We start from the raw sequence: 18551 nt of genomic DNA, 5'->3' as shown, positions 1-18551 counted from the left end.
CGCGTCGCCTGTATTTCCTGACGTATTCGCTAGAGAGCGGTCGAGACCCAGATACTATTTCCGGTACGTCATCATTTTGTGCCTACCAACAGCGAGCAGCACTCGATTCTTTCCTGTATATTTGTCTATAAGGGGACCAATTCTAGCGTTTCGTCCGCAATAAACGATCTCGTTCAATAACTTAACGTGTGCACAAGGTAAGAACGATAGTGGTTATAATTTTGTTCATGTCTATCTTGTCTGATTATCAGCCCATGGCCAGGTTTAGCCTTAGCTGTGGCTATGGTTAGCTTCACAGGGTAGCTATTGGACCATTCAGTCGTCTGACAGATGCATTCATTCACGGTGGCTGACAGTGAATTAAGATGTGTTTCATTAAGGAGCACGTAGGGGTCGGGGATCATCTTGCTCTCGGACGCCTGCAAGTTAGGCAGCAGACATTGGGGAATCGATCCCCGAACCTTTCAGCACCCTTACACTACATTAAATTGTGTGTATGTTAACTTGAACATTATCTGAAAATGACGAGAATTCAAGAGTTGCAATGTTGTGTTATGGACCTCAAACACATAAAGGGGTTATTCATTGTCCGACACGGGTGACGGTGCTGTATGGTTTACGTTTGTAATCCATAGGTTACGTTTGTTCTAACCTGACAGCGTCCTAGATCTCTCCACCTCATCCCTAACTCTCCACCTCAAGCTGGTGTGTAGTGAGCGTTCTGGCACCGATTGGCTGCCGTGCATCACCCAAGTGGGTGCTACATATTGGTGGTGGTTAGTGAGGTCCCCCCTTCACTTTAGGCGTCTTTGAGTGTTATTAATTATTATTATTCTTCATGTTTAACCTCTGTTTTCCTTTTATTCCTAGTCTGTTTTACATAGTTTTGAATGATGACTATATGCTCTGTAAGGAGGTGACCTTGGGTGTCTTGAAAGGCGCCTCTAAATTAAATGTATTATTATTATTATTATTAGATCCGTGTATTGACATGAGTCACAATATATCTCATCTCATTTTCGACCGCTTATCCGGGGTCGGGTCGCGGGGGGAGCAGCTCAAGCAGGGGGCCCCAGACTTCCCTTTCCCGGGCCACATTGACCAGCTCTGACGGGGGGATCCCGAGGCGTTCCCAGGCCAGTGTTGAGATATAATCTCTCCACCTAGTCCTGGGTCTTCCCCGAGGTCTCCTCCCCACTGGACGTGCCTGAAACACCTCCCAAGGAAGGCGCCCAGTGGGCATCCTTACCAGATGCCCGAACCACCTCAGCTGACTCCTTTCTAAGTAAAGGAGCAGCGGCTCTAATCCGAGTTCCTCACGGATGGCTGAGCTTCTCACCCTATCCCTAAGGGAGACGCCACCCTTCTGAGAAAACTCATCTCGGCCGCTTGTACCCGCGATCTCGTCCTTTCGGTCATCACCCAGCCCTCATGACCATAGGTGAGGATAGGAACGAAGATCGACCGGTAGATCGAGAGCTTTGCCTTGCGGCTCAGCTCTCTTTTCGTTACAACGGTGCGGTAAAGCGAACGCAATACCGCCCCCGCTGCTCCGATTCTCCGGCCAATCTCACGCTCCATAGTACCCTCACTCGCGAACAAGACCCCGAGGTACTTGAACTCCTTCACTTGGGCTAAGGACTCATTTCCTACCCGGAGTAAGCAATCCACCGGTTTCCTGCTAAGAGTCATGGCCTCAGATTTAGCGGTGCTGATCCTCATCCCAGCCGATTCACACTCGGCCGCCAGCCGATCCAGTGAGTGCTGAAGGTCACAGGCCGATGATCCAATGAGGACCACATCATCTGCAAAAAGCAGTGACGAGATCCTCAGACCACCGAACTGCAACCCCTCCCCACCACGACTACGCCTCGATATCCTGTCCATGTATATCACAAACAGGATTGGTGACAAGGCGCAGCCCTGGCGGAGACCAGCACCCACTGAGAACGAAACTGACTGGCTGCCGAGAACACGAACACAGCTCTCGCTTTGGGAGTACAAAGATTGGATGGCCCTGAGGATAGACCCCCTTACCCCATACTCCCGCAGCACCTCCCACAGTTTCTCCCGGGGGACCCGGTCATACGCCTTCTCCAGATCCACAAAACACATGTAGACCGGATGGGCATACTCCCAGGCCCCCTCCAGGATCCTTGCGAGAGTGAAGAGCTGGTCCGTAGTTCCACGTCCGGGGCGAAAACCGCATTGTTCCTCTTCAATCTGAGGTTCGACGATCGGCCGAACCCTCCTTTCCAGCACCTTGGAGTAGACTTTACCAGGGAGGCTGAGAAGTGTGATACCCCGGTAATTGGCACACACTCTCTGGTCCCCCTTTTTGAACAGGGGAACCACCACCCCGGTTTGCCACTCCTTTGGCACTGTACCCGACTCCCACGCGATGTTGAATAGGCGTGTCAACCATGACAGCCCCTCAACACCCAGAGCCTTTAGCATTTCTGGCTGGATCTCATCAATCCCTGGGGCTTTGCCACTGCGGAGATGTTTGACTACCCCAGTGACCTCCACCAGGGAAATTGACGACGAAACACCATCAACCTCGAGCTCTGCCTCCAACATAGAGGGCGTGTTATTCGGATTCAGGAGTTCCTCAAAGTGTTCCTTCCAACGTCCGACGACCTCCTCAGTTGAGGTCAACAGAGTCCCATCCTTACTGTACACAGCTTGGATGGTTCCCCGTTTCCCCCTCCTGAGGTGCCGGATAGTCTTCCAGAAACACTTTGGTGCTCCATGGCCTCTCCGAACTTCTCCCACACCCGCTGCTTAGCCTCCGACACGGCAGCCGCTGCAGCCCTTCGAGCCTGTCGGTACCCTGCAACCGAGTCAGGAGTCCTCCAGGATATCATATCCCGGAAGGCCTCCTTCTTCAGTCGGACGGCTTCCCTGACCACCGTAGTCCACCACGGTGTCCGAGGGTTACCGCCCCTTGAGGAGCCTAAGACCCTGAGGCCACAGCTAGCCACCGCAGCTTCAGCAATGGAGGCTTTGAACACCGCCCACTCCGGCTCAATGCCCCCAACCTCCACAGGAATGCCAGAAAAGCTCCGCCGGAGGTGTGAGTTGAAGATACCTAGGACGGGGGCCTCCTCCAGACATTCCCAGTTCACCCGCACTACTCGTTTGGGCTTACCAGGTCTATCCGGAAATTTCCCCCATTCCCTGATCCAACTCACAACCAGATGGTGGTCGGTTGACAGTTCCGCCCCTCTCTTTACCCGAGTGTCCAAAACATGCGGCCTCAGATCAGATGACACGATCACGAAATCGATCTTCGGCCTATATACGTCACAATATATGCGTAATGTATATCTGCATTTCTTTTAATTTTATTGACATTACAAGAATTCAAATCAAGAACTTTCTCCCCTTCACACAATCTACCCGTTATTTAGGGGGTGAAATGGTGTGTCTGACAACTGAAACGAAAACGAATAACTCTTTTGTTTAATGTTTTCAGGTATACGGGCTATTGCTGGCTTGATTGATGGCTTCGCCCGGCGGTCAAGGTGGAGGAGGGGGAGGAGCTCTGTCCACTAGGGGAGGAGCCGGTGTCCGCAGGATGAAATGGGCTCTGGAGCTGAGCATGGGCAACGCGCGGTAAACACATATTTTACACAGTTTAACACAGTCTATAAAACACACATTTTCTAGAACAAAGACTATTGTTCACAGATTTTATCCACTGAGGTACATCGTAAAGACACATTTTATGCACTTAAGTCTACAGTTAACACATTTTATTTTTTTAAAGTCTATGGTTAACACATTTTTATACAGTCTATGGCTTAATCTATCCACTAGCGACATCACTGGTGGGCGACTTCACCCCAGCCCTATAACTTGTCCGCTGATATGTGTTCTCACCCAGCAGTGTTGGAGTAACGGATTACATGTACCGGCGTTACGTATTTAGAGTACAACTTATAAGTAACTGTATTCCGTTACAGTTACAATTTAAATAGTTGGTATTTAGAATACAGTTGCGTTGTTGAAATCAATGGATTACGTGACGATGCTTCTCTGTTTCGCTTGAGATGTGAAAGCGAAGGCACCAGAGTCTGATCCAGTTCTAAAAAGCATACGCCTCTTTGGACGTAACGGGCACCCGCTCAACTGCACGCAGTAGGGGAATTATTGTTTGATTAGCGGTAACTCCAAGACTATCAGCGCATTGTCGTGGAAAATAATTCGTGGCTTAGCATGGAGCAAAGAGGAGACGGCATGTCTAGTGGATATTTGGACGGACACCCACATAAGACTATGCTTGGAAAAAAAAACATAAAAATGCCATTTAACACATTCAGCATCAGGATGAGAGAGAAGGAGTTCGACCGGTCCGCACCTGTATGAAACAAATCAATATCAGCACAGCAACTGCAGCCCGCTGGATATCCATGATTATTTACTTTCACAGACGCTTTCCTCACTTCTTTTTTTTTATATCTACTGTTTTCCCCCGCACTAGACCTTTTTGTCCAATGATTTAACGACCTTTGCACACATGTGTTGTTGACAAATTCGGAGACCGTTGCGATTGCAATGTGAAAAGGAACCGCACCAAACCCCAAAAATATATTTAGGGAGTGTGAATCTCGCTTTCACTCTCTCTATCTCTCTCTCTGTGTCTGATTTTACTCCTATGCACTTAGCCAAGTAAAAAAATGTAATAGCAAATTCTGTACAGAAACAGAAAATGTTATGTTTATCTATTTTCCCACAGCTGAATAAATAGAGAAACTGAAAAGGGACAGCTGCTCTTATCTTTTGCATAAACATCATCAGGGGCGCAGCCACATGGGGGCCAGTCAGAGGATGGCCCCCCCGCTGGCAACGAGCCTGGAAAAAGAAATGAACAGAAACGATGGATTGAAACGTTTATTCAATCCATTGTTTATGGCCTGACGGGCTGACACGCGGTGTGTGAGTTTTAAAATGGAAGTTTTTGACAATCATGTGCCACCCTAAATAAAAGACTGGCCCGAGCTGCCCTTATAGTCTGTGTTTCCCTACAGCAAATTATATAATATAGTGCACTATCAGGGAGACTTGGGCCTAACACATTCAGCCAGTTGGAACAGAAGAACAGAATTTGATGCCCCATTCCTACACTTATAAAATGCAATTCAATGTGGAAGTAATCCAAGTATTCAGAATACAATCCCAACACTGTCAGCCAGTAATAAGAACCTGTGTCCTTTAGATACAATAGGTCGTTAGTCACACATTATCAACCAACTGGAGGTTGTCAATGCAAATCAGCAGGGCCGACGATTAACAAAGACTGCCACTTTTGTAACGTTTCAAATGGTGTGTGTGTGTGTGTGTGTGTGTGTGTGTGTGTGTGTGTGTGTGTGTGTGTGTGTGTGTGTGTGTGTGTGTGTGTGTGTGTGTGTGTGTGTGTGTGTGTGTGTGTGTGTGTGTGTGTGTGTGTGTGTGTGTGTGTGTGTGTGTGTGTGTGCAGGAGTCGTGTGGACCGGCAGGGAGGCCAGGGGGACGTGGTGTATCCTATCGGCTACTCTGAGAAGCCTGTCCCAGACAACAGCATCCAGGAGACGGACAAGAACCTGGTGGAGAAGGTACTATCCTCCCACTGCCTTACAACAGTCATTGTGATGATGGTAGTCAGATCAGGGGAGGGAGTGTATATGTAGACACTGGCCCCATTCAATTTGGCTGGAATGGCTTCAACATGAGAGGTTGATGTCATGCAGATGCTCGCTGAGGGGTTGTGGGGGTTGTAGTTGGGGGCGGATTAAATGTGGTTCAGGTAAGCAGATTTGTTGATATGTTGTTTTGCGGTCAATGATTTAAAACTTGGTTTAATTATTTTCACATTGTATTTTTTCTCTGTCTCCGTCTCCGTCTCTGTCTCTGTCTCTGTCTCTCTTCCCCCCCTGCAGCGCTGCTGGGACGTGGCCCTGGGACCCCTGAAGCAGATCCCCATGAACCTGTTCATCATGTACATGTCGGGGAACACCATCTCTATCTTCCCCATCATGATGGTGTGCATGATGGCCTGGAGACCCATCCAGGCCCTCATGTCCATGTCTGCCAGTGAGTCCTGACCCCGCCGCCCACCCGCTTCCACCCTGGGGTGGGACCACTCCTACCTGGGGCCCCCTGTCCAGCCGGGGCTAGCTGGACCGCTATGTGTAGCTATAGGTCTGCTTTAGGTCAGGGGATGGACGGATGAAAAGCTAGACAGATAAACGGTGGCTGTATGCATGGATGATAGATGGATAGATCTGATGTTCCTGTGTGTAAATAGTAGGGATGAGTCGGTCGGGACCGATTCGTTCACAACGAACGAATCCCGAACGTGAACGACAAGAACTGGTTCCCCAAAACAAGAAGAACTGGTTCTTTGATTCTTTTTTTTAACATAAAACAAAAATATAGTCGCGTAAATAAAATATACAAGCGAACAGAGCTTCGTCTCCCCGCGACCTTATATCGATTGAGTCTACAACGTTCTCAAAGATTCAGCCAATGAGAGGTAGCAATGGTGTTGCCATGGCACCCGGGTAGACAAATGACAAGTTAGTACCGTCGAATTTGCGCGCTTTCTCTGTCTGACGTATCTTGGGTCATACCATTCGACGTGGGGCCACTCATATATCCCCTTACATTTCCGAAAATAGACTTGACCTCCATCTGTTTATTGGATAAACGCATTTCCCAATCCCAGGAGTCTTTGCTCCATTCTACGTCAATTCAAGAACAAACAAAGAAATTAAACTGCAGTTCGTATTTTTTATTTATGACCATGAAAGTTCTGTAATGCCTGAATGATGAAGAATTAAATGTAAAGTAAAATCAAATTATAAATATAAAACCATGAATGACATATAGAGAGTAAGCAAGTGGTATAAATATTGGTGGGACGTTTGGTTAAACTATATTTTATATTTCGTCGATTTTCACGGGGGGGGGGGCAGACAACTTTGAGATTCCCTGTCAAATGACGTAATCTGACGTAACGAATGAATCAAACGAACGAATCGTTATAGTGAACTGAACTGAAAGAACTAGTTCCCGGAAAAGAATCATTTTGCCCATCCCTAGTAAATAGTATAGATCAGTTTATGGATGTAGGAAACATGGATTCTAGGTGTAGTGTGTGTGTGTGTGTGTGTGTGTGTGTGTGTGTGTGTGTGTGTGTGTGTGTGTGTGTGTGTGTGTGTGTGTGTGTATGAAAATAAGTAATTATTGGATTTAATGCTTAAAATATGAATGTGTGTTACTATTAGTAAATGTATAGTTGCACCTTTATAGATGAATTAATATTAACCTGTGTGACTATGAATAAATGTATAGATGCACCCTTTTATAGATTATTTAATATTAACCTGTGGGACTGAATAAATGTATAGATGCACCCTTTTTATAGATGAATTAATATTAACCTGTGTGACTGAATACATGTATCCATGCACCCTTTATATATGAATGAATGTTGACGTGTGTTCCTGTGTTCCTCAGCCTTCAAGCTCCTGGAGAGCTCCAGCCAGCAGTGGCTTCAGGGGCTGGTCTACCTTGTGGGGAACCTCCTGGGCTCAGCATTGGCCATCTACAAGTGTCAATCAATGGGACTGCTGCCAACACACTCGTCGGATTGGCTGGCCTTCATAGAACCGCCTCTGGTAAAACTGACATTCAGATTTGAGTCATTTTGAAAAAATAAATGTAAATAGTAGGAATATAGAAGGAAGAAAGGCTGCGCAATGTATTGGAATTCAACGATTCATTTCACATATGATTTCAGTGTATGGAGAACCTTCATGGTTTCGTGTAAAGTATGTATAAGTGGTATATGTCGAGTCTAATCAAATGTATTGATCTGTGGTCTCTCTCCACAGAGAATGGAAATAATGGGTGGAGGAATGGTGCTGTAAGGAACACACCACATCCATACACATACTCACTCAATGAACACAAACAGGAAAAACAAACACACACCTGTTTGCTTGTACCGTTACTGGAAGATCAAAACGGACATCGGATTCAAGAGGCCACGACCCAGGTCTTAATCGGGCCCTGCTTTCTGCTATAAAAGCGCCAGTTCCACAATAATGCACCATAACTAAAACTACCACCTTTGTGGAACCTGTTGAATGTGTGTTTTGTAGTTAGTTTTACTCCATGATGGCATTGACAAAGTATGATTTGGGGTGTTTTATTTTGTTTTTTGAAATGCCATTTTTCAATTTAAAGTTTTCAGCTTTCTCTTAGTTTGAAATCTATGGAGTCAGCAGGTATGTGTGCGTCATGCTGTCTAATCATCATAACTAACGTATGTCTTTCTAAAGAAAAATAAGTTACAATGACATTTTTATTTATAACGACTAGCCGTATGATAATTCTTTCTCAAATAAAATGTTTGAAATTGTTTAAAATGACTGAGTCTCCCAAGTTAGTTTTTCGTTTCAGCAAAACATTTAAAGGTGTTTAATTCAGAAGGAAATTGGTTGAAATGTGAGATCTATCTAAAGTATCTGTTCATATATATGGAACACATTTATCTCATGGTCAGTGTCTCCCACATGTTAATACCTTGGGTCCTCAGGAAAGGGGCTACCGATTTGAGCATTATATTTTATTATTGGTTGTTCAGGTTCCCTTCCATGATCAATGTGGAGTTTTGGAGACACAAGGAAAAATTGGAATGCAGCCCTATGGCATTAGTGTGTGTGTATGTGTGTGTTTGATAGAGAGGGAGAGTGTATGAGAGGGTGTGTGTGTGTGTGTGTTTGATAGAGAGAGAGTGTTTGGGAGGGTGTGTGTGTGTGTGTGTGTGTGTGTTTGATAGAGAGAGAGTGTTTGAGAGGGTGTGTGTGTGTGAGAGCGAGAAAGAAAAAGGGAGAGTTTGAGTAGTTGGTATCGCAACACCTTGGTGAGAACAACAGCTCTGGGTGGGGTAGGAGTCGAACGAGAGAATCCAGGTGGAACAAAGCTTCCTTCTCCTTGGTGGTGATAAGATATCCATATGGCTTATGAGCACAACATTAGGGAAGCATTAAGGAACACATACTAAAAGCGGTGTCTAAGAATTCCTAATATGAAAAGCGACTTTTAGATATTTATGTTATGTCATACATGTGATTTTTTTTAATATAGAGAAACTCTCCCCCAATACACGCACATACACAGGAGGGTGCGGGCGTGTTTTGAGGGATGGTTCCAGGGACCGGTCGGACCCGTAGGGTGGGCCGAGCTGTCAGATTTGGGGCGTGGCCGGTCGGGTTAAAGAGTAAGGTTTAAAGAACGATGACCTTCGCCACTGGCAGGTCTCCATGTGGTCCATGTGTGTACGGAGGACGTTGTGCTTTTTAATCAAAGGTTTTCGCTTTATTTTTCACTCGTCTTTGTCTTTTTAAACCACAAACTTTTGGACCACGTTTTGCGCCACCGTATTTTTGTTGTTACGTTTGGATTTCACCGGTTCGCACGCGCTGCACGTCGCGTCCACCAGGCAGGCACTCAGTACGCACTTGTTTCAGTCGCAGTTCAGAGCAGCGACACGCATACCTGGAATATCACCAACAAGGGTAAGTGTTTGGACTCCTTCTTCGCACCAGTTTTCGTTCTATATATCTTTAATGATCCTATAGTGACTTTGTCTGTTCTTAATTGTCATTAAGGTTTTTTTTGTAGTCGCTATGGAGAAAAGGGACGGCCACGCCGCCACCACCGAGTACCCCCATCCGTTCATTCACCGGGTGAGGCTGCCCACGGCCCACCGGATCAAGGTGAGCACAGGACCGCTCTTATTGTGGAGGTAGAGGAGGGGTCAACAGATGGCGTACTTATACCCCCCCCCCCCCCTTCCCCGAGCTGTACCGGTGTGTCATAACTAAAGAGATGAGCTGTTGCAGTTGTTGCACATACTGACAATACTCGTTTTGCAAGAAATTGGATTAATCACGCTGGCTGCACCTTTGTCTTCATATTTAAACAATCACCTGATTCGCAAACATGACGTGATCTTCTGCACAGGTTTTAAACCACAGGTTTTGAAATCGTAAAACTAGGAACGTTTACATAAGGAGGCTCCGCAGGAATGTTTTCTAATGCTATTTTCGTGTCTCTCTCCCCCGGCACCAGGGGATTATTTTGGGCAGCGTGCTGTTCCCGCTCCGCTTGGTTCTTGTTGTCCTGTTATTCCTGCTCATGTGGCCGATAGCAATGCTGCGAACGGCCGGCCTGTCCGAGGAGGAGCTGTCGCGACCCATCCGTGGCTGGCGATGCTGGCTGCTCCACGCGATGATGTTGAGCATCAACCGGGTCATGTTCTTCACCCTGGGCTTCGTGTGGATCGAGGTGAAGGGTCGGCGCGCTGACGTGAAAGAGGCCCCAGCGCTCGTGGTGGCGCCCCACAGCTCTTTCCTGGACATGGTGATCCTGATGCCCACCCAGCTGGCCACCGTGGTGTCCCGCTCAGAGAACGTCAACCTGCCCGTCATCGGAGGTAAGGGGACGGGTCTCGTTTGGATTTGGGGTGGGCTTGGTCATTTCTTTGGGTCTAGGTTTGGTTTGGGTCTGCTCAGGCTATTGGTCTGGTCTTCTTCTGGTCACGCGCTAGTCTAATTCTCGACTGGTCCAAGTCATGGTCTTCGAGACTCAAACAGGTGCCCCACTCTGGTGGACCACCTTTGATGCTTGAAAACTCAAGCATACAAAAGTTCGAAAAGTTCTGGCTGAATGGGGAAGATAGAGCTAGATATTTCGATGGTTAGCTGAGGGGGCGGGTTGCAGCGTTGCATCATTGACCTCATCCCCAGCATTTACCATTTACTGGTGGCCTAAGTGAGTGTTGATTGGGCAACTTGACAGCAGGCGGAAGGGGTTGCAAAGGGCAGGTCAGGAGATCCCAGCAGGAACCGAGAACCCAAGAGCAGGAATTTCTTGTTTTGGAGAGGAAATGCGCTGTATAGGAGTTGTAATTGGGACTGTCCCCTGTTCAGTCTCGGGAGCATGAGAGTCTCGTCTAGTGACTGGTGGGACTCCCAGTTGGAGAGTGTGGGATTCAATCCCCCAATATCTACCTCTAGGCATCACAGAGCAAGATGACCCTTACCTTAGGGAGAAAAGGATTATTCATGAAGAGTTATGCATGCCTCAACACAAACACACCAGCACAAACAGACACACACACACACACAATTCCTCTGGGGCAAATCTGTCCACACAGCTGAAGGGAGAAAAACTTAAACATGCAAAGTATGCTGAAGTTAAACATTCTCTCTCACGCTCTGCCTAACTTCTTCACTTCCCCTCTCAGTGCCCCTGTCTATCTCCCCTCTCTCTCCCCTCTCTCTCTCTCTCTCTCTCTCTCTCCCCAGTCTCTCTCTCTCTCTCTCTCTCTCTCTCTCTCCCCCAGCCTCTCTCCCCAGTCTCTCTCTCTCTCTCTCTCTCTCTCTCTCTCTCTCTCTCTCTCTCTCTCTCTCTCTCTCTCTCTCCCCCAGCCTCTCTCCCCCAGTCTCTCCCCTCTCTCTCCCTCCCCCAGCCTCCCCTCTCTCCCCCTCTCCCAGTCGTCCCGGGCTGGTCTTTCCCTGTGGTTTATTAAACGTGTTGCGTAACTTGTGTTGTTGTGTTCCCAGCCCTCCTGGGGTTCAACCAGTCTGTGGTAGTCAGCCGTAAGGACCCAGAGTCCAGGAGGAAGGCTGTGACCCAGATCAAGGAGAGGCTCACCTCCAACGGATACTGGCCTCAGGTGAGCACCCGTCTGTCTGTCTCTACTGCCTGTCTGTCTGTCTCTACTGCCTGTCTGTCTCTACTACCCGTCTGCCTCTACTAACCCTCTGTCTCTACTACCCATCTGTCTCCGCTGCCTGTCTGTCTCCCACCAGCAACTGTCTGTCTCTACTCTACCGTCTGTCTGTCTGCTGTAGTCCTATCTAGTTGGTTAGTCGTCGTGGATCCATGGGATCTTTTGTGGTCACCTTTAGAGACCTTCATCTTATCTTGGCGATCCGCTTGGTGTTTTTGTTTGTTGTTCCTCATTGACCTCTTTTGCCTGAGTTTTGTTTGTGAAACGAAAATAGTTCTAAACTGCCAGGGTTTTGTGGTCGATTCGTACCGGGGCCGGGCTAAGAATTATATGCACTCATGCTGTTTAACACTTGGATTAGAGTGTCATTCAACTAGCCTCTTTATTCTTTGGCTTTTAGTTGTTGTGGGTGGGGTTTTCAGGTGTCTGCTGTGTTTGTGTGTGTGTTAATGATGATGTGGGTTGTGTTCTTTAGATGCTGATATTCCCAGAGGGCACCACCACCAACGGGACAGTGCTCATGAAGTTCAAACCCGGTACGTTGGATCGCTTTGGTCTCTGTCCGTCTCTCTACCGGATTCTCCTTGTCTCCCTGTTGTTCTCTCTCCCTCTCACCTTGTCTCTGTCTCTCGCTCCTCTCTTTCCAGCCAATCAGATCTCTCTGATTGGCTCATCTTTTCTGTCTTTTTGTCTCTCTGAAATCCCTCCCGTCCGTCTCACTAACTCATCTGGTTCCAGGTGCTTTTCTTGCGGGAGGTCCAGTCCAGCCGGTGCTGCTGTCCTACCCCAACAAGCTGGTGAGAGTTCACACTCACAAAACACACACACGCCCCCTCACAACGCCTGCCACACGCGCACGCACACACGCGCACGCACACACGCGCGCGCGCGCACGCGCCTTTCGTCACCCACCTCACACAAGATATCAGACGGGTATCACTCATACTGCAGCAACTATCACTTGAACGACTGAAAAAACGGTTGGTCATTTGAACGGGTGTGAAGAACAAACTCCAATCATTTGTTGTACCGAAAAACAAATTATTGTCTATCTTCTTGCCCCTGCTCCCGGTTAAGGACTTTGACATTGGGGAATCGTTATAATGTGTTTGCTTTTTAAGGCGAGGTCTGTTTGTCTGTCCCCTCGTGGTGGTTGCATGTAGGTCATTGATTTATTATGGCCACACACACGCCGGTGGAACTTCCTGTTCGCTGCTTAATCAAGCCATCTCTGTGTTGTTGCTAGGATACCATGCGCTGGACTTACAAGGGGACCACTTGGTGAGTCCCGACTATATGTTTCCTGTTTTCAACTTGATTTGCACAGCCTTTAAGTTGGTCTCAACGGGTTTCCACTTTAGACTGTAGGGTGTTATGATGGACACTGTTCAAGGGCCCCTATTTTACCACCAGGTATGATTTTGATTAACCAAGTTCACTATGTACCAACTGGTAGGCTGATCAATCCATCAGGCAAAATGGTGGAAACTCCCCACTTGATGTCACATTGGTAGATTTGATTATGGCCTCACCTGGTTGGGAGGAGCTCTTTAAGTTGTCTTAATGAATATAAAGACTACACGCCCTTTTGAGTAACGACTGTAAATTAAGATATTAGACCAGAAATATTAGCATGGGCCTGTGATTGGATGTACTACACTGACCCACCCTAGAACCTAACCAATCAGAACACCTTCTAAGGCTCCTCCCACCAGTGATTGGCCCCATTGCAGTACGGTGTTGACGGTCTGGTTAACTCGGTGTCTTATTGTCTGTCTGCTCATCAGGGTGGAAGCCCTGTGGCACACCATGTCCCAGTTCTACACCCGGGTCACAGTCGAGGTAAGACCACACACCGTTAGATCCCTCATGGCACGAGATCTCATTCAGAACGAGATCTCGCCAGAGAGGAAAATAATGCCGCGTTTCCACCGCAGGGTGCGGAACGGATCGGTTCGCAAAGGTGCGGTACGGGTTGCGCTTCCACCGGCAAAAGTGGGCGTGACCCGGACTTAGCTGTACCCGTTTTGGCCTCGTTTTCAGTACTCCTCCGTTGGGGTACTGGAGACGAGACGCCTGAAAGGGTCCCGGGAAATTCTAGCTACACACCCCCTCCGTTGATTGGTCGACAGAATCATCACTTCCGGGCGACGTGGGGATAAAAACAAACAAACAGTCGAGTAAAACGCTTGCTTGGGCGAACAAGGAGGTGGAGACGTTCGTCTGCATTCTTGGGGTGGAAGACGTTTGTTTACGATGTCTACGTAGCTGCCGCGGCGATCGACATCCGGCCTACCACAAAGGGTACTGTCGGCGGTGGAAACGCGACCTCGGAACTGAGCTGGGCTATACCGCCCCCCTCCCTACCGGACTGAGGCGAACCGAACCGTAACGCACCCTGCAGTGGAAACGCGGCATAAGAAGTCGTGTGTTTTTTTTTGGACGTGGTCTGAGCGCGTGTGCGTCGTTGTGTTTTCCAGTACCTTCCGGTGTACACTCCCTCCCAGGAGGAAAAGGACGACCCCAACCTCTACGCCAACAACGTCCAGAAACTTATGGCCAGGTAAGACATGCCACCTTTTATGACCCGAATGTGAGTCAAGTCATTGTTTCATCGACTCGTACTTAATTGACTCCCTGCTGTTGAATCAGCGGAAGCCATGTGTTTTATATTTGAAACGATGAATATGGATCGTTGTATTTTTTTTTAATTTCTAAAATATTGTATTTGTCTTGTTTGTTGCCATGTGTTCATGCAAATCTCGCATTAAAGGTTAATTTAAGGAAGTTCTCTTCAGTCACGCTGAAAGTAGTTAGTAGTAGCGCTTTAATTTGCAGTGTCAGAGAATTCAGAGAAATCTGAAATTCTCAGAATTCTGACACTTTCCTGTAGAAACCTATGGTGGAAACCGATACGTCCTCTTAACCACAAAATGTTTGAGTCACTTCTATGGAAGTAATTCTGTGCCATCGGATTTTGAAAATAAGAAGCAATTGAACTCAAAGCACTGAATATTTATGCATTGAAATAACGTAGTTGGATTTGAAATTGAACTCCTATTCAGCTTTATTTTTCATTCAAAATCAAAGATTCAACATCTAAAACTTCAAGTGGGGACGTTGATTACATTGAAATTCAAATCCAGATACGTTATTTCAATGCATAAATATTCAGTGCTTAGAATTCAATGGCTTTTTATTTTCAAAATCCGATGGCACAGATTCACTTCCATACACTTCTCCTTCGTCATGCTTAACTGATCATACCTCTCTCTCGTTGGTTACACAAATCTTACCATGGACACGTTGATTTATGAATGGAATTCTGAAGTGTCCCGCCTCCGAAATAGCCTGGCTATAGCCATGCTGCCTTGCGCGCGATTTCATTTCGCGCTGCGAGGCAGCCTGGATTCCATGGATCCGATTTTCGCCTGAGATGGGGAACCAATCACAGAACGGGGAGGGACGGCAAGACGATGCCAACGTCTATGCAACACACCCATCGTCTTCTTCCGAATTGCGTGTGTCTCACGCCGAATGCGTGAGACTTGAGAGCTGTTGGTTACCGGTATATTATCCCAGATGTTGACAGTCGCAGTTCAGCAAGAGAGGCGTAGAAGAAGAAGGGGGCCGGATGTTGACAGTAATGGTTGTGGAACTGTGCAGCGCCGTATGACGAATGTATTGAACATGCAAATTTGATCGGACCTGACTGGAAAGTATTACCCGACACAGTGGCGGGTGAAGTGATTCACCGCAAATGGCGTGTGGCGGGTGTTAATTTCCATCCCTGGTGGCGAATCACCCTCTTCTTGTAGTAGTCTGAACAATGCTAGACAGAGGCGGAGTTACAAAACCCCTAATTGTACCCCTCTGCAGTTGTCTGGGGCTCCCGGCTACAGACTACGTGATGGAGGGCCGGGTGCCAGTCAGGAAGCTGGGGGGTCTCTCCCTCCCGGTGGAGCCCCCTGCCAAGGCTGCCCTGTCCCTGCTTCGACGCGATGGGTGAGTGGGTGTGGGGCTAGAGGCAGAGTTCAGTTAAATGGGGGAGGAGTTGTCAGTTCCTGGTGTTATCACCGGCTGGCCGAGGATTTCAAAGAATGTAAACACTCGAAGGTGTTTCCCTTTTTGGATACAAGCGGTCAAAATGGCGCATCAGCGTTGATGTCATATCCTGCGTGCACTCAAAGGGTGTCCCAAACGCCCTTTAAACCCTTCTCCTCCTCCCGCCCTCCTCCCAACCTCAGCGTGTGCGTGGCAGAGGCCCTGGCGGCGCTGCGTGGCGTGCTGGACGCGCGTCTCTCGGGCGCCCTTGTCCTGAAGGCGGGGCCCGAGGAGCTGGCGGCCATGTTGTGTCTGGAGCAGCCGCTGACCGCCGGGCAGATCTGCGCCCTCTACACTAAGGTAAGGGGTGCTCCCGAGGGCCAGCCATGGGCCCCCAGCCCTGGTGGGCCCCCAGCACTGCCCGCTGCCTAATGAAGCGTGTTTGGGGACAGAACTGATCAGTGTGTCGTTTTTGGATGAAATTGCTTCGTGTACTTTTATGTTTTATCTCTTGTTTTAAATACGTTTGAAGGTCCTACTGGGCGCCAGTGGGACCCCTGTGTCCTAGAGATGTTTGGTTGTACAGCACTGGACATGTTCAGGAGTTGTTCTTCTTTATAGATTGATGTGTGGGTCTTTAAACGCCTAGGAACGACTGGTTATATGTTGTGCTCTGTTTCATTTCAGGACAACACGTTGGACCTCAGACACCTATACCTCAGCCTCTCCACGGCCTCGGGCTTCACGGCGTTCAAATCCATCCTGCATGTGGCGTTCAACGTATGTCCCTCACTCACTCCTCTTGGTTGTTGTCACCCAGATTTCCGAAACCTTTTATGCACTGTGGTAACTCGGTTTGGTAGAGGGGCTCAAGTAAGGACCAGGCAGGGTGTGAGGGTCCAAAGCCTCAAACGGCGGTTTATTACATTCGGTTTCGTATCCACACAAGCGCACGCTGTACATCGAAGTCGGGGGGGGTTGCTCGAGTCGTCGTCCACGTGTCCGCCGTGCGGCTCACTTTACGGTCTCGGTCCTCTGCGTCGTCCTCTCTTCCACTCGACTCTCCCCCATCTGTCGTTTGGTGGCCTCCTTTTAACCCCTGGGTGTCTCCCGCCCAGGTGTTCCTCGTTTCCCCGATTGCGGCTCTCGGGAGGTCGGGGTTTGTCGCCGGCTGTTGGCCACCGGCGGTATATCCCGGCCTCGACTCTCCCGAACAGGGGGCGTGGCACCGGGGGAATGCCACAGCACACAAACCCAATGAAATGTTTAAATAGTGATATGACTGAAATCTTTGTGTGAAAATCATGTCACCTTTCTCTGGTGCTGTTGAAAGTCAGCTCAAGTTTCAACAAATAGTAGAAAAAAAGATGTTCCCAAACTAAGTCCTTTCACAACCTGCATGTTTGTATATGTTTTAATATACGCTACTATGCCAATAAAAACATGATGATAAAAAAAACTTGGTGCACTTATTATAATTTGATTTATCCATGTGACAGACGCGTTGTTGGAGCCTGTTTTTGTTGAACGCATCCTAACTTGTCTTGCAGATGTACGACCCAGAGTGCCGAGGCCACCTGCCTGCAGAGGCGCTGTCTGGCCTCATGGGGGCACTGTTGGGCGCTGCACAGCGCGACACGGCTCAGCTCTATGCCGCTGCATCCAGGGATGACCAGCTTACTGAAGGTGGGTGGTCTGGTTATATTCTACAATGTAATAAAAATAACGGTTGACTTTGAAGTTGATGAATTATCATGTGAAATGACCCAATCCATCTGTTCTCTTTTGAATATTGCATTAATCATATTTCTTTAGTTTAGTTTATGTTTCCCAACACTGGCAGATTTAAATATAAATGTATCCTACATCATATTGGCATAAATAATATGAATAAAAGATACATTTTGGGCATTTCCATATATAAACTTGTTCAAAAAATGTCATGGACCGTTTCGGTCATCTCAAATAAAACCGGTGATGTCTTCATATCCCTTTCAGAGGATCTGCTGAGAGTGCTCACAACCCACCTGACCTATCAGGTGGTGGTAAACCAATACCTGAAGCCTGAGGAGGCGGGCTCTCCGCCACCCTGCTCCTCCTCCACCAATGGGAAGGTGGTCAACAACAACAGAAACATGTCCAACGGCAACACGACTCCCTCGTCCAATAAGAAGACAGACTGAGGCGTGTGTGTTCGGGGCATCTTGCGAGTGCCTTTTGTGATCAGTTTTTCGTGGCAGGCAATAGGCCTGTTGCTAGGCGAGTCCTGTGACTTCCTAGGGTACGTTCTGCTCAAACACAACTCTGGGCTTGGTAGAAATAGTTTATTTTCTCCTAAAGTGCAATAATGTTTCAGCAAAGCTGTGAAGGAGTTATGCAGATTTATTTTAAATCTTTTGTTAATACATAGAACTATTTTTATGTTGGAAGGAATCTTGACTTTTTAATGAAAAGCCATAAAGTCTGTTTACTAAATGCTCCGATCATAAGCTGATGTATATTCAGTGACTTCCACAGGGCCAAAAAGGGAAACATTGTGTCGCTATGGTGTAAATCATTTTTATATTTTCTTTACCTCCTTGGCGGCTTGCCAAGGAGTGTGTTGAATCCATTGTTGTTTGAAACTGTTTTATGTACAATAAGTGTTTTTTGTATGCATATTAATATATTTTTACATTCAACCTATTAAACTGTGAATCTTAAATTATTTTAAATC

The 18551-nt window shown here is 47.6% G+C and overlaps 2 protein-coding genes and 1 long non-coding RNA gene across 5 annotated transcripts; all 3 read left to right on the top strand.

Annotated features, from left to right (window-relative positions):
- On the top strand, positions 1 to 8420 carry emc4 (ER membrane protein complex subunit 4). Its single transcript, XM_060076988.1, has 6 exons — positions 1 to 197; positions 3479 to 3618; positions 5483 to 5597; positions 5922 to 6075; positions 7504 to 7664; positions 7881 to 8420. Exons 2-6 carry the CDS (start codon positions 3506 to 3508, stop codon positions 7914 to 7916), a joined length of 579 nt encoding a protein of 192 aa, XP_059932971.1. The 5' UTR covers positions 1 to 197; positions 3479 to 3505; the 3' UTR covers positions 7917 to 8420.
- On the top strand, positions 6082 to 7176 carry LOC132475717 (uncharacterized). Its single transcript, XR_009529969.1, has 2 exons — positions 6082 to 6281; positions 7087 to 7176. It is a non-coding gene; the product is annotated as an uncharacterized LOC132475717 (long non-coding RNA).
- A 745-nt stretch (positions 8421 to 9165) lies between the features above and the next one.
- Positions 9166 to 18543, top strand: lpcat4 (lysophosphatidylcholine acyltransferase 4). 3 transcript variants are annotated; one of them, XM_060076979.1, is made up of 14 exons: positions 9166 to 9569; positions 9663 to 9770; positions 10126 to 10489; positions 11622 to 11734; positions 12267 to 12327; positions 12530 to 12588; positions 13038 to 13072; positions 13579 to 13633; positions 14272 to 14354; positions 15671 to 15796; positions 16039 to 16195; positions 16523 to 16615; positions 17386 to 17521; positions 17834 to 18543. In XM_060076979.1, the coding sequence occupies exons 2-14, from the start codon at positions 9681 to 9683 to the stop codon at positions 18016 to 18018; spliced, it is 1557 nt and encodes a 518-aa protein (XP_059932962.1). In that variant the 5' UTR covers positions 9166 to 9569; positions 9663 to 9680; the 3' UTR covers positions 18019 to 18543. The 3 variants fall into 3 exon arrangements, with proteins under 3 accessions (XP_059932962.1, XP_059932963.1, XP_059932964.1); XM_060076980.1 differs by having other exon boundaries at positions 9261 to 9569; positions 9676 to 9770; XM_060076981.1 differs by lacking the exons at positions 9166 to 9569; positions 9663 to 9770 and adding an exon at positions 9799 to 10017.
- Positions 18544 to 18551: the final 8 nt, after the last annotated feature.

This window comes from Gadus macrocephalus, chromosome 17 (assembly GCF_031168955.1).
Source record: "Gadus macrocephalus chromosome 17, ASM3116895v1".
Taxonomy (NCBI): domain Eukaryota; kingdom Metazoa; phylum Chordata; class Actinopteri; order Gadiformes; family Gadidae; genus Gadus; species Gadus macrocephalus.
This window is presented reverse-complemented; position numbering and strand designations above follow the sequence as displayed.

Coding starts and splice junctions, on each gene's coding strand:
- lpcat4 (XM_060076979.1), top strand. CDS start 9,681: ATGGAGAAAAGGGACGGCCACGCCGCCACCACCGAGTACCCCCATCCG. Junction 13,073..13,578: donor ACTTACAAGGGGACCACTTG/GTGAGTCCCGAC, acceptor TCTGCTCATCAG/GGTGGAAGCCCTGTGGCACA. Junction 16,196..16,522: donor TCTGCGCCCTCTACACTAAG/GTAAGGGGTGCT, acceptor GTTTCATTTCAG/GACAACACGTTGGACCTCAG.
- emc4 (XM_060076988.1), top strand. CDS start 3,506: ATGGCTTCGCCCGGCGGTCAAGGTGGAGGAGGGGGAGGAGCTCTGTCC. Junction 6,076..7,503: donor CCTCATGTCCATGTCTGCCA/GTGAGTCCTGAC, acceptor TGTGTTCCTCAG/CCTTCAAGCTCCTGGAGAGC. Junction 7,665..7,880: donor CCTTCATAGAACCGCCTCTG/GTAAAACTGACA, acceptor CTCTCTCCACAG/AGAATGGAAATAATGGGTGG.